This window comes from Eleutherodactylus coqui, chromosome 4, assembly GCF_035609145.1.
Source record: "Eleutherodactylus coqui strain aEleCoq1 chromosome 4, aEleCoq1.hap1, whole genome shotgun sequence".
Classification (NCBI taxonomy): domain Eukaryota; kingdom Metazoa; phylum Chordata; class Amphibia; order Anura; family Eleutherodactylidae; genus Eleutherodactylus; species Eleutherodactylus coqui.
This window is the reverse complement of record NC_089840.1, coordinates 249,159,598-249,173,511: the sequence shown is the minus strand read 5'-3', so window position 1 is coordinate 249,173,511 and position 13,914 is coordinate 249,159,598. Positions and strand designations below refer to the sequence as shown.

The window sequence follows — 13,914 nt, the reverse complement described above, 5'->3', positions numbered from 1 at the left end:
TGGAGAAAAAAAAAATCAGTACTCACCTCCCCCGGCGGTCTGTCGCGCTCCGGCAGGCTATCGCTCCCATCTGGTCCCGGCTGAACATTGCTTTCTGAATGCGGGGCTTGAAGTCCCCGCCTCCAGAAAGCTAATACACACGCCGTCAGCCAGTTACAGCCATTCAATGACATCATTGACATCATCAAGCCCCGCATTCAGAAAGCAATGTTCTGCCGGGACCAGATGGGAGCGATAGCCTGCTGGAGCGCGACAGACCGCCGGGGGAGGTGAGTACTGATTTTTTTTTTCTTATGACACTTTTTTTTTTGTATTACCGGCGTATAAGACGACCCCCAACTTCAGAGCAGATTTTTCGGGGTTCAAAAGTCGTCTTATACGCCGGTATATACGGTAGTGAAAAAATTCCATCACCCCTAGATAAGTCACAAATTTCACCTGAAATGTTCTTATTTTCAGGGTTTTTTAGGTTCGGTACGCGTACGACAACGGATCTAAACTGTCTGCTAGGCGTGACCTTGACTGCAGTCAGTGACTTAGTGTGGAGCCAGCCACTGTGGTGTACGCATCAAACAGTTTTGTGATACGGTATTTAGAAGAAATGGCTACTAGAAGATGTGTCAACTCTCCTAACTGTTTCTGTTATATTTGTGGGTCTTATACCGTCAAGAAGCAACAAAGGAACATTTCTAATTTTGTTCAGAAGGTGTATTTTGCATACTTTGGTATGAAATTAGGGGACCAAGATAAATCTTGGGCTCCCCATATAGTGTGTTCTGTGTGTGTTGAAGAACTGAGACAATGGTTTCAAGGTAAGAAGAAATCATTTCGTTTTGGAGTACCCATGGTTTGGAGAGAGCCTAAAAATCACAGTGATGACGGTTATTTTTGTTCTTGTTCAGTGCAAGGTTTCAATTTAAAAAACAGGAAGGACATTTCATACCCAACCAACATACGTTCAGCTATTCGCCCTGTTCCTCATGGACCTGACTTGCCTATTTCTTCACCTCCGGATACCCTGGACAATATTTTAGACGATTTAGACCAAATGTCACATAGTAGCAGCGATAATGATGACAGCTATGATCCAGGTACCAATGACCCTGAACTTTTCTCTCAATCAGACTTGAACGATAATTATTAATGGCCAAGATAGGCTTTTGTCCAGTTCCAGGGGTGCAATTTTCAGGATTTTAAAGGGTACCTTCGCAAGCAGAGAGAATTAGACAACAAATGGACCTCCACGCTGGTTTGTCCTGGGTATTTCCTGTATTGGAAATAGCTGACACCTTTGCATTATAACTATTCCATCTAATGTCACTAAATAACTTTCCTGAGCGTGGATATTAATACTTACAGATTGCAGCTGCCGCCCTGGAGGGGCTCTCTACTAGTTAAAAATGTTTACTATTGTTTACGGTCTGTGTTTTTTGCAATCCAATGGTGTCTGGCCACACGCTATTCTCTACTTCATGCTGCAACGATATCACGACACATGGACATGTGATCACTGCAGCTGATCATCAGCTGAAGTGAGCTGGTGATCGGCTGCATCAGTCACATGACTCGGTGTTGAAATGTCTTCTCTGAAGCAGGAAGTTGGGAGCGCGGAGGACTGGGCATTGTCAGAAAGGGAGAGGTGGGGGTTCGGAAGGGGAGAGCATGCCTTTTATGTTTTTACATGATACTGAGCACTGTTTAATAGAAGTAACAGTAACCCGCTACAATGTACAGTGAAGAAAAATTCATACCATATTCATGTATCATTTATACTCCGTTTTAATGTCTGTCTGGAGTTTTTCAGTAATTCTGTATGCACGTACTATTTTCACATCTTGCATACAATTTTACTTTTGATGCTACTGTCCCTTTAAGGTCATAAAAGGGAAGGTAATTACACTTACAGTCGGTGTCTCGTACGTGGCAGAATGCCGATAGCTTCATCCAGGACTTTCAGGCCTGACTGCCAGTCATTCTTATCTGCATAAATGTTGAATAGCAACTCATAAAGGGCAGCTTTCAGGCTGAGCTCCTGATTGGATTCACTGGAAGTGCCTGCAATGATTGCACAGCCATGTTACCAGTCACAATAACAATTTCTAAGACTGCCTGAGTAAAGGGGGTATAATACAAGAAGGTAAGAAGCTTTACTGAAACATTTGCCATTTTAACTGATGGTCAAATTGCCATTCTTCATCCACACCTCTTTGCTCTGGCTTCGCTATCATACGTGTACTGTGTATTACATATTTAATGGGATTGTCAAGTTCAGAAAACCCATTTCCATCTACTCTATTAGAGAATTCAGAATTAACCTTTTTCCTACCAAAGATGTATGTCCTGTATCCATGCAGAGTGGAACTTCAGCAGTCAGGGATATAGGAGATACGCCCTTGCTTCAAACGTCCATAACTCAGGCTATATTGCAGATAGAACTTTGATTGTGGTCTTGTTTTAAAGCTAAGCAATGCATCCTGATATATGGCGAGGTGAAGTTGATACAACAAGGTGATATGAGATTAGGCACCAATGTATTTTAATGCATTCAAAGAAAAATTATTTCTGTTTAGCACAGTTACAAGAAGGTGGGCATAGACATCATCAGCCGATCAAGACAACTGCAGTAAGCAAGCTGTCTGCTTTTATTAAATATGCAGGGTGTAGGGGTGCACTTGCATTTCAAGGTGGGTAATTCCTGCAGTTTTATAGGTTGTTACTTTTTTTTAATAATTTTCTGTTTAAAGCCAAATTTTTAGCTTTTCCAGTTCTGGCAAGTTTTATGAAGGTGTTTTAAGGATAGGTTTTATGTGCATGCAGACATAGTAACTAATGGAGAGATCCAGACCATACAAAAGTTTGTAATAATAATTTAAAAATTAAAAAATACATATTGAGCAATCATAAAATATTCTTTCCTTATGAAAAAAATTACCACAATGCAAAAATTTCGTATTGTGTCAGGTGACAGTCAATATGGCTGCCATTACCATACACCTGAATGGAAATTACAAACTTATGCGGCGCTACATCTCCTGTTTTGGTAACTAGGCAGATCTGCTGTTCAGAACTCTAGGGAAGCTAAGTAAAGAGCCCCAAAGAAGCTGCAATGATCTCTAAATCAAAAAGCTCCAGGTACAATTTTGTAAAAAAGCTAAAACAGAATGTGATTGTGATTTTTTTCTATATAGTCACTAATTACTTTAGAAGGGTCGGTGATATGCAAATTATTCTGATTGCTAGATTTGGAGTCGGGAATACATTTTTTCTCTAGAATGAGGAAAATAGGCTTCTACCAAATAGAGTTTTAGCCTTCCTCTGGATCAACACTGGGGGGTAAATAGGCAAAACTGGATGGACATAGGGTGTAAGGCTGAAAAGGTTGTTTTTTCCTAGGGTGGCTTCACACGAGCGTGTTTTTGTGCGTACATAAGTGCGGACCCATGTACGTGCAAAAACACGCGTGAATGCAGGTCCGTGCATTGTTTTCAATGGAGACGGGGCTGTTGCCGGCGGCTCCATTGAAAACAATGCTCTGCCAGCACCCCTGCATTCTTTTACAGGGAAGGGCTTTACATATAAGCCCTTCCCTGAAAAAGAAAGATTTTAGTATAAAAAAACATATACTTACCTCTCCGCCGCTGCTGTGATCCCCACGGGGATGAAGAACACATCTGCCACGTGCGGCAGATATTTCCTTCATCCCCGCTAGTTAAAAGAATTCCCTGCTGCTACATCTGCCACATCTGTGTCAGATGCAGCAGAAGAATTCTTCAATTCTCTACCGCAGCTGTCACACGTCAGCTGCGGTAGAGGATTCTGCTGCCGGCAATTGATTTCAGGGAAAGGCTTTAAATATAAGCCCTTCCCTGAAAATTAAGTAAAAGTAGGTTAAAAAACAAAAAAAAATAGATACTCACCTCCCTTCAGCTGCCGGGGCACAGCCGTCTTGTCCTGCTGTCCCCTGCACTGTGGTGCTGATTTATCAGCAGGCGAAGATTTAAAATCCTCGCCTGCTAAAATAGCTGAATATGATTGGCTGAGGTGCTCAGCCGATCACAGGCAGCTCTCGCCCATCATTCATTCAGCAGCCGCGGCTCCATTGAAAACAATGTGTGCATTCCCTATGGTGCACGCATGTCCTATCTTTGCAGGCACACACCTATAAAGCACGGACATGTGCACACACCATAGGGAATGCATTTGGGCTAACAGACGCATGTTTGTGCGGGCGTATGCTTGCACAAAATACACGCTCGTCTGAAGCCACCCGTAGGCCTTAGTCAAACGGGCGTTTTTTGCCGCGATTTGCGCATGCGTCCGGCGACTTTATAAAACCATTGCTTTGCAATGGTATCGGACACATGAGCGCTTTTTATGCGCTCGTCCGATAAATTATAGAACAGAAATCGCAGATCGCACCTATCTGCGATCTGCGATTCCTGTTCTCTTCTCTATATGCGCTCAATGGGGCCGGCGGCAGCAGCGCTGACCCCATTGAGAACATATAGAAGACAAATCATTCTTCTCTGCCACAGCTGTAACAGCTGTGACAGAGAAGAACGATGTTTGCCCATTGAATTCAATGGAGCGGCAATACAGCCGCTCCATTGAAAGCAATGGGCTGCCGGCGTGCGCGGGGTGAATTGTCGGGAAGGGCTTAAATATATAAGCCCTTCTCTGCAATTCATCCTAAAATGTGTTAAAATAAAAAAAAAATTGTATACTCACCTTTCCGCTGCAGCCGGAGTCCAGCCGCGGCCGCTGTCAGTTCTCCTGAACTGCTTCTCGGCACTATTCAGCCGGCGGGGCTTTAAAATCCCCGCCTGCTGAAAGATCTGCCTCTGATTGGTCACAGCCCTGACCAATCAGAGGCAGGTTTCACTCACACACCCATTCATGAATTCATGAATGGGTGAGTGACTGCTGCCTCTCAGCGCTGAGCCAATCAGGGGCAGGTCTGACTCACATCCATTCATGAATTCATGAATGGGTGTGAGTGAGACATGCCTCTGATTGGCTCAGCGCTGAGCCAATCAGGGGGCAGGTCTGACTCACACCCCCTTCACACCCACTGCAGGACGGCCGCGCGGAGCTCCGGCTGCCGGGAGAAGGTGAGTATATATATATTTTTTATTTTTACACATTTTAGGATGAATTGCAGGGAAGGGCTTATATATTTAAGCCCTTCCCGACAATTCATCCCGGGCTCGCCCGCAGCGCATTGCTTTAAATGGAGCCGGCTCTATTGCCGTCTCCATTGAATGCAATGCGCTGGACAGCTCCGGCCCGTTTCTAATGAAACGCGGCTAGGAGCAGATTTTCGGGCGATTTGCGGGCGACTTGCGCGCACTGGTCACGCGATTTGCGGATGCGCATCCGTCATGCGATCCGCAAATCGCGTGAAAAAACGCCCGTGTGACTAAGGCCTTAGGCTAATTTCACATGGATGAGCGCGATATCGGACCGTGAATTTCCTTCTGTCACCATCATTTAACCCCCATAGGTTTTTCATTTTTTGTTGATAGGGTGTGATGGCTCGTTTTTTGCAGGGCAACCTATAGTTTGTAATAGTACAATTTTGGAGAACATAAGACTTTTTGATAGCTTTTTATTAGTTTTTTTCTTGGAGACAAAGTGATCGGAAAAGTGCAGTTCTGCCACTATATAGTTTTTCTTCTGACGAAGTTATATATGTAGGATTAATAATGCAATATTTTAATAAACAGTACCCTTACAGATGCAGTGATACTAATTTTCAAATATTTTATTTCTTAATTTCTTGGATGCAACGACTTAGGGATGGGCTTAACTTTTGATATTTTTACAACAATTAGAAAAATATATTTTCTTTATTTTACTTATTTTTTAAATTAGACTTGAACTTGAGATAGTCTGATCGCTTATACAGTATAATGCAACACTATGGTATTGCATTGCATTATATTTTAACAGCCTGCCTATTAAAGACATGCCACAGGGAAGTCTTTAACAGGCAAACAGTTATGGCAGCCCTGGGGACCTTGAGAAGTTCCCAGGCTGCCATGACACCTACATGGCACTATTAGATGTTATTGCTGGGGGGTCTATCGGGACAGTTAAATGTTACTGTCAGAACTGCACATAGAAATCTACAAAAATAAAATATTATCATGGCATCAGCAAAAATGATGTAGACTAGTGCTATGAATGCCAGACCGGTGTACAAAAATGTCATCAGTTGTGTTGGTCTCAGGTACAAAACAAGTAGACAGAAAGAAGCGATGTGAACCCAACTTTAGCGGAAAATGTTCTGGTACAGCAAGGATCCACACTGGTATAAAGCAGTAGCGATCAGTAATACAGTAATTACACAGAAGTTCCAGAAGAGCACAAATTGTATGGAGGAAGTCATCGGAGGGAGTTAAATAAAAATTCAGCATAAGACACGTTTTACAACGTCTGACAGATCTCTCTATTTTTTTAATCGTTTTACTAATTCATGGCTTACCTCCGAGATTTTCTGTGTCATGAACTGTGCAGCTTTGATCATCCATGGAAGGCCACAGGTGAAATAACATGGTATCGTTTTCTGACCTCTAGCAAAGGAAGATGTATTATTAATGTGCTGAACCTATTAGACATACCTGCGGGGTAATCTGCTCATTATCTTTTATCTCAGTTTATTCAAGAACGGAACCATCATTAATCACATGCAAAACCGATGACAGGACTGTGAGCTGCGAATGAGGCGCGACTCCCACAAGGTTTGTTCTATTGTTTATTTCATGCCAGGCATCTTATTATTTAATTGACACATAAGAATATCAATGTTCTGTAAAATGACAATAAACCGAGGAGTTTCATTTATTACTATTGCTATACAGACACTTGCTAAAAGGTATTGAACCCATCCGGAAAGCAGCAGTGTGTAAAACTCCTAGGCAAGGGCTAGAGAAGAGCCGAGGAGATCCTCGGGGGTGGTGACCACATGACTCACACCGTTCTGCATTATGAGGGGGGATTAATAATAGGGGATGTCCACTAAGAACGACTCTTGTACATGTAGCCTATTAGGCTGCTTTCACATGGGTGACAAAATCGTGTGACTCTTCTGTGATGCGATAGCGCAAGAAAATGCATGTATGTGAAGCCCCTGCTTTCCTATGGGTTCCCTAACATTAGTACTGTTTTCTTTAATGCTATCTTGCGAGGACAAAAAAAATTGCGGAATGCTCTATATTGCCACGATTTGCGTTTTTTTTGTAGCCCATGTTTCCCTATAGAGCTTTTGTTTTTGTCGCATCGCAATGCGCAAAATCACAGTTTTTTTGCAATGCAATTTTCGAAAATAAGCCCTACCCCGAAACTAAGCCGTAGCTGCACTAAAAAAAGAGAGTGCTTAACTAAAAGGCTCAGTTCGGGTCCTCCTGCTGCTCTCCAGAGCTCCACTGGGCATCCTGCAGTCCACTGTCGCCTACAAATAGAAGACTTCCTGGTTGCTGGATTCATAAATCTCATCTCTAGGAAGTGATGGCTCTGATTGGTTCATCCAGCGCTGCTCAGCCAACCAATTGAGCGCTGGATGAACTAATCAGTGTCATCGCTTCCTGAAGGTGAGATTTATGAATCCAGCAACCAGGAAGTGATGTTCTGTGGGCGAACGAGGACTGCAGGACGCACGGCGGAGCTCCGAAGAGCAGTGGGAGGACCCAGACCGGCTTTTTAAGTATTCCTTTTTTTTTTTATGAAGTGCAGCTAAGGCTTAGTTTTGGGGTAGGGCTTAACCTTCTCACGATAAAATCATGCAATTTTATTGCGGATAGCAGCGATGCGATGCGCAATTTTTCACAAAAAAAAAAGTATTGCTGACAATACAGAATGGCGGGGACAAAGCTGCAATTTCGACGTGATTTTGTAGCGGCAATTTTGCTGTCACTTGTGTGAAAGAGGCCTTAAGGCTCATTTAAAGGTTTATGCAATTTTGGTCGGTGAACAATGCACTGTTGTCACTGCATGTGTCTGTGCGATTTTGGTGTGAATGTGTATTTTTTAAAATCTGTGTGTCATAAGGTTTTCACATGCGCAAAAAAATATGCGAGACGTCCCAAGTGATGCCGGTTTTGTCACGACCCACAGAGAACAAGGTGAGCAAAAAAAACCAAACAAACATGCAGTGAATACAGCCGTTATTGTGTGTTCATTGCGTTATTTATGCATCCATTGACTTTAATAGGTGATTTTGGTCTGTGAATAAGGACGTTACCTTAAAGGGAATGTATAATCAGGAAATGACCTATTGTCTAAATCAAGTTTTTATGTTAAACATATTTTTTTTACATTTTTTGTGATTTTTTATCAATTTTCCATGTAACTATGTTTGTTAGAGAAAAATGATAATATATTGTAAATTTTCACTCTGGGCACTAAGCCAAATAATAGCCTGGCACTTCCTGTTCTGTACAGCAGCCTTATGAGCCAAAATGTTGTAGACATGCTCTGTGACCTGTGCAGGGCAGAAGAGGAGGTGAGCTATGACCATTATCTAACGCGTATGGTAGATTCTATGTTTTCTATAGGTGTTATCGGTCATTGTAATCCTGCCTCTGCTGGCAATGAGATGACTGCTGTGAGGTTTTCTCTACAGAACTGGAAAAGTCAGACTATTAGTAGTCTTAGAGATCAAAGTGAAAACTGCAAGATATTAGAATTATTTTTTTTTTATATACACAGTAACATAGAAAATTTTTAAAAAGTCACCAAAAGATTAAAAAACATGTTTTAAGGCCCATTTAGACACAACGATTATCGCTCAAAAGCCGTCTTTTGAGCGATAATCATTGTGTGTAACTGCACTGACACTGTGCAGTTTTCGCTAAGCCGTCGCTCATCACTGTCTTTCAGCGTGCTGAAAGAAGACAATGAGCCTTATCAGGGATTCACAGCGGATACTATTGTTTCAGCTGTATCCTGCTCCCTGATGACAGGCTCGGTATGAAAAACACAGCTGTCCAGCTGTGTTCTTCATACTCCGCACGGAGCGCTCGGCTGTATAACAGCCGGGCGCTCCGTGCAGAAAACAGCTGGATGCAGAAGACAAGCAGGGACACCCTGCTTGTCTTCTGCATCCTCCACTCTGAGCGCAAGGTGATCGCTCATCTTGAGCGATCATCTTGCGCTGTAAATGACACGATTGTCACTCAAAAGTCTCTCAAAGGACATATTTTCAGCGATAATCGTTGCGTGTAAATGGGCCTTAACATAAAAATTTGATTTAAACAATAGGTTATTTTCTGATGACACATTCCCTTTAAGAAGTGAAGATGTCTTTGTGGAAAATCTCTTTACTTGACGTTCCTCCTGGGAACAACTTTAAAAATATATCACCTCTTTACCAAATAAACATTATTCATTGCAGAAGGAAAGGTCAGCCATGTTTCCAATACTTTTTTAAAACTTTCTCTATTGAGTTCTTAGTATCTCATTCACAATCAACCTTTCTTGCTTACTTCCAGTGGATAACAACCCTTCCCGGTCATGTGATGGACGCGCGGGTTCAAAGCTGATTACAAGACGCAGCTTTGATACGGTTCAACTCAGGAAGCGACTTGGGTAAAACTGAGCTAACGGATCGTGACACTTCTGTGATGAAAACATAAAATCGTTCAACCACAAGACCTTTAATGAGGCCGGAGCGCTGATGATGGGTGAGCCGCTCTTAGATGGGGTTTCATTTCATCCCGAAAGGTGTTTGATGGGGTTAATCCACTATCAATATAGATCTTGCTACAATGTAACATTGGAGTCTGTACCTTTTTATGTCTGACCTCGGCGTCCGCCAGGGCCTTGATAACACAAGCGACAGAATCCTTTAGGGCTTCACGTTCATTAGCAGACTTTATCAGCGGAGAACAAGCATGCCAGAAATGTTTAGCTGCCTGTAACGTTAGAGAAGGGCTTCCAGCCTCACCGCCGTACCTAAAGATAGAGGAGAACAATGGGAATGACCAACAATGTCATGCCGTGAACCATAACATATATAATAAATCATCAGTAATAGAGATGAGCGAGCACGCTCGTTTCAGGCTGATGCTCGAGCGAGCATCGGTCTTCTCGAGTAACTGAATACTCGTCCGAGCAAATGTGGGGGAACGGCGGAGGGGGAGAGGGGGAGGGAAGTGAGAGAGATCTCTCTCTTTCCCTACCCCCCCTGCATTTGCTCGGACGAATATTCAGTTACTCGAGAAGACCGATGCTCGCTCGAGCATCAGCCTGAAACGAGCGTGCTCGCTCATCTCTAATCAGTAACATCTATATGGTTCACTTTACCCAAAACTAACTAAGCAAGTTTACTGTCAGTGCGGGAGATCTGGGTGGTTGCCTTTGGCATATATCTGTACTACATGTGCCAAATGAAAAAGTGTTTATTAACTGAGCGGCTTTAGTATCGCAGCTCTGTAGTGTGCCAGTTCCTAAGTAGCAAGCTTATATACTATTCTACCAGAAGTAATTAGACACCTGAGCAAGTAATATTTACTTACATATGGTAATACTTAGTAGGTCTTTCTTTGGCCCTAATGACATCGGATACTCTCTGCGGTATACTTTCTGCTAACGTCTGATACACTTCAGCTGGAATTTCCCTCCATTCATCCTGCAAAGGTCTGGCGAGTTCTCTCAAAGAAGATGAATGCTATTTAGATTTCCTGTCCCGACGTTCAGTTTGTTCCAAAGATGTTCAGTAGGTTCAGGTCGGGACTCTGTGTAGGCCAATCCAATCATAGAACATCCATATCCTCAAACCAACGTGACACAGCATTGGATTTGTGACAAGGTGCGTTCTCTTGTTAGAAGCATGGCTGACTATTCCAAGAGTCTACAATGTCAAGGTACACCTCTATGTTTATGGTTGCAGTGACTACAACCAACGGACCAAGACCATGCCATATAAGGCTGTGTGCACACAGCAGGTCCGAATTCCGGCAGAGGAATCCGGCCCTGACCGAAGCCGGTGACCCTGCGTACCTGTCCTTTTCTTCTGAAATCTGTACTGCGGATGGTCCAGCCGTTATACCGGCGTACATGTGCGGTACAGATTTCCCTGCGATGATTCTGGTCTCGTGGCCATTCTGGAATTGACATTCCGGAATGGCCGTGGGTTGGACGGCTTTCATTGACTTCAATGGAAGCCGTCCGTGTAGGTTCCGCATGAAAATGAAGCATGCTGTGATTTTTCATCCGCGAGCAGAAACCGCAATTGCTTTCCACTCGTGTGAATGAAGAATTACTTTTGCGCAGCATGCTATAGGCGGTATTTACTGCAGAATCCAGAGGTGGTCGCCGACTCCGGATTCCGCAATTCAAATCCACCCGTTTGCATTCACCCTAAAACAGCCTAAGACCATAGGGGACCCTCGGCCATACTTAAAGGGACAGTCGGTCATGAACAAACATAGATGGCTGCACTAACTTCTCTGACTGCCTGATGCATACTCTGCATTGCTAGTGCATCATTAATCTAAGACACTACACCTGCTTTGATTAAGTGGCGCTTCCCACATGAGCAGTGCTGGCCAGTGAACATAACATGTAGTGTCTTAGACTACCAATACATACAAAAACACAGTGTTCATCAGGTAGTCAGAGAAGCGGTTTGGCCATCTTTGTTTGTCCGGGCCTGGAGGGTTGCTTTAACCCTTTCCAATCCCCTGTCTGACGTCTTAAGACTGATTTAAGGCTGTACAGCTCCGATGTTGGAAGACGTCCGTCGGGGTTCTCTTACTGTGCATTGACAGCCTCTCTGCTGTCGGAGCCTATCCAATGTGTCACCTCATGCAGTACTGGTATTAGCCAGCAGATAGTGCCGTTGTATAACGGCAGGAAAAGAGTAAGCCCCCTAGGAAAACCAGGATACAAATTGGATTGGAAAGAGTTAACTGTTGCCACAACACACTCGAGCAAAAGATATTCCCCAGGCCCCCTCCACACCCAGGTATGTCACTCCATAGAACGGTCTTCCATTGCTCAATTGCCAAATGATGATGCTCCTTGCACCAATGTAGATGGGCTGATGCATTGTGCTTTGTAATGTGCAGCTTGGATGCATGTGGATACGATCCATCCCACTGCAATTCCAGCTGAGTTATGACAAGGAGATAAGATTTATCAACGTATAGCATTCTCCCTATCACAGCCGTGGGAAAATATGATATCACTTGTGTGGTTTTGAGGCTTTGGGTCTTTCTCTTATTCAACAGATTGGCAGTAACTTTAAAGAGTAACTCCCACAAATGTGTTTTGTCATTCATTATGTATCTATCCCCCTTGTATATATAAGTCGGCCAGCATTACCTTGTTTAGTTATTCCTTTCAATCTGCGCCTTCTGGTGTCCTTCTTGTCAGGTGGGTCATGTGATCTCATTATGACCACCTGGGATTTACTTGGGTTTATGTGCTCTCATATTAGTCAGTTTTTCAGTCTGATTGATTCTACCACACAAGCTCTTTAGAAGCGAACACAGAAACTCCTATCACAGTTACTGATGATGATTATAAGTTCCTGTCACACAGTTATAATGAAGGAGATGATAGTTCAGTCTACTGACTGTATACTTATAGTTTGTAGCTTATTTAGGTGAATATAAAATAGAGATGGAAATGGCAGTGTCCTCCCTGCAGGCAGAGATAATACAGTCCCTGGTTGGCCATGTCATGTTGTGCTGATGCCTCAAGGGATTGATAGCAATGAATAGTGACAGAGAAAGCAGAGAGATGATGCCTGGTAAGTATGAGACAGGAGGCTGCACTGCATGGAAGTGACTGCAATATACATAGGAGATATCAAGAGTGTGACAAGCAAACAGCTGAGGGGTGCAAGGAAGAGAAAGTGTTCTTGCCAGATTGACCTTTTAAATGAATGGCCACCTTTAAGCAACTGAAATACATATCTATAATGTCTCATAGCTATGCTCCATCTTGCTCACCTGGCCCTAATGACTGTGTAAGAGGATGATTTAGTAATTAATACTTAGACTGTTATTACACAAGTGGCATTAACTAACACTCACGTAACAATACCAATTACTGAGCTGCACCTGCATTTGCAGATTGGGAAAATACTATCGCTAGAGGCAACTAGCAGTCGTGCAATAGCAGCCTTAAGGGGTGTGTAGAACCCATCCTAGAATGTAAACAGAATGTGCTGAATGCAGGACTAGATGAGGAGAGGGGTGCAGCAAGGTGGAGCATGGGGGGACGAGGAATTTATAGTAAGGCCTTAGGCTCCATCCCATGCCTGCTGCCCCACCCTGTGCTCTCCGTCAAGAGCTGCATTCGACCCCTCTTAGCTACATTCTGGGGTGGGTTACTCACAGGCTGCATGAATGGCATTAATTTTTTTCAATTCCTACACAAACCCTTTAAAAAAGCTAAATGTTTTGGATAATACCAGTTTGACATGGAGGTTCCCATAAAATAAGCTGATCTGAAGGCTCGAGCTGTTGGGAACCCTCACCATCAAGTGTTATCAATAAAGGAGCTGCAGACCTTAAAGGGGTTGTCTAGTTTAGAAAACTCATTTTCAATATCCTGAAAAAGAACTAGTTAATTCAGGGCCCTCATCTATTAGCCAGAATGGAAAATTGCTATAAAGAGCGTCTCCCACTCATCACACAGACAGCTCTTTTAGTGAGCTGAAACAAAGCAACGAGCACTTTTACCTGGACCAACTATCAGTCAAAAATCGCTCGTTTGAGCAATTTTTCTGCCAATAGTCGGCCCATGCAAAAGTACACTAGCACGCTCTGATCAGCTTATCATTAGGACATCCTACTATTGACAAGAGGAAATCCTAGGTGCAAAATCCCTTTAAAGCAATCATCTAGTCAGGAGTTTAAAATTGATATGCAAGTCAGGACCTAAAAGGGATGATTACCTGCT

General features: G+C 43.2%; 1 protein-coding gene across 1 annotated transcript in view; it reads right to left on the bottom strand.

Moving 5' to 3' along the window:
• CFAP46 (cilia and flagella associated protein 46) overlaps positions 1–13,914 on the bottom strand; it is a 253,776-nt gene that overhangs the window by 134,924 nt on the left and 104,938 nt on the right. The window contains exons 24-26 of the mRNA XM_066601014.1: positions 9,789–9,954; positions 6,488–6,575; positions 1,905–2,055 (exon numbers count right to left, since the gene is read on the bottom strand). Of these exons, the coding sequence (XP_066457111.1) occupies positions 1,905–2,055; positions 6,488–6,575; positions 9,789–9,954 (405 nt within the window). The remainder of the gene's footprint in view (positions 1–1,904; positions 2,056–6,487; positions 6,576–9,788; positions 9,955–13,914) is intronic.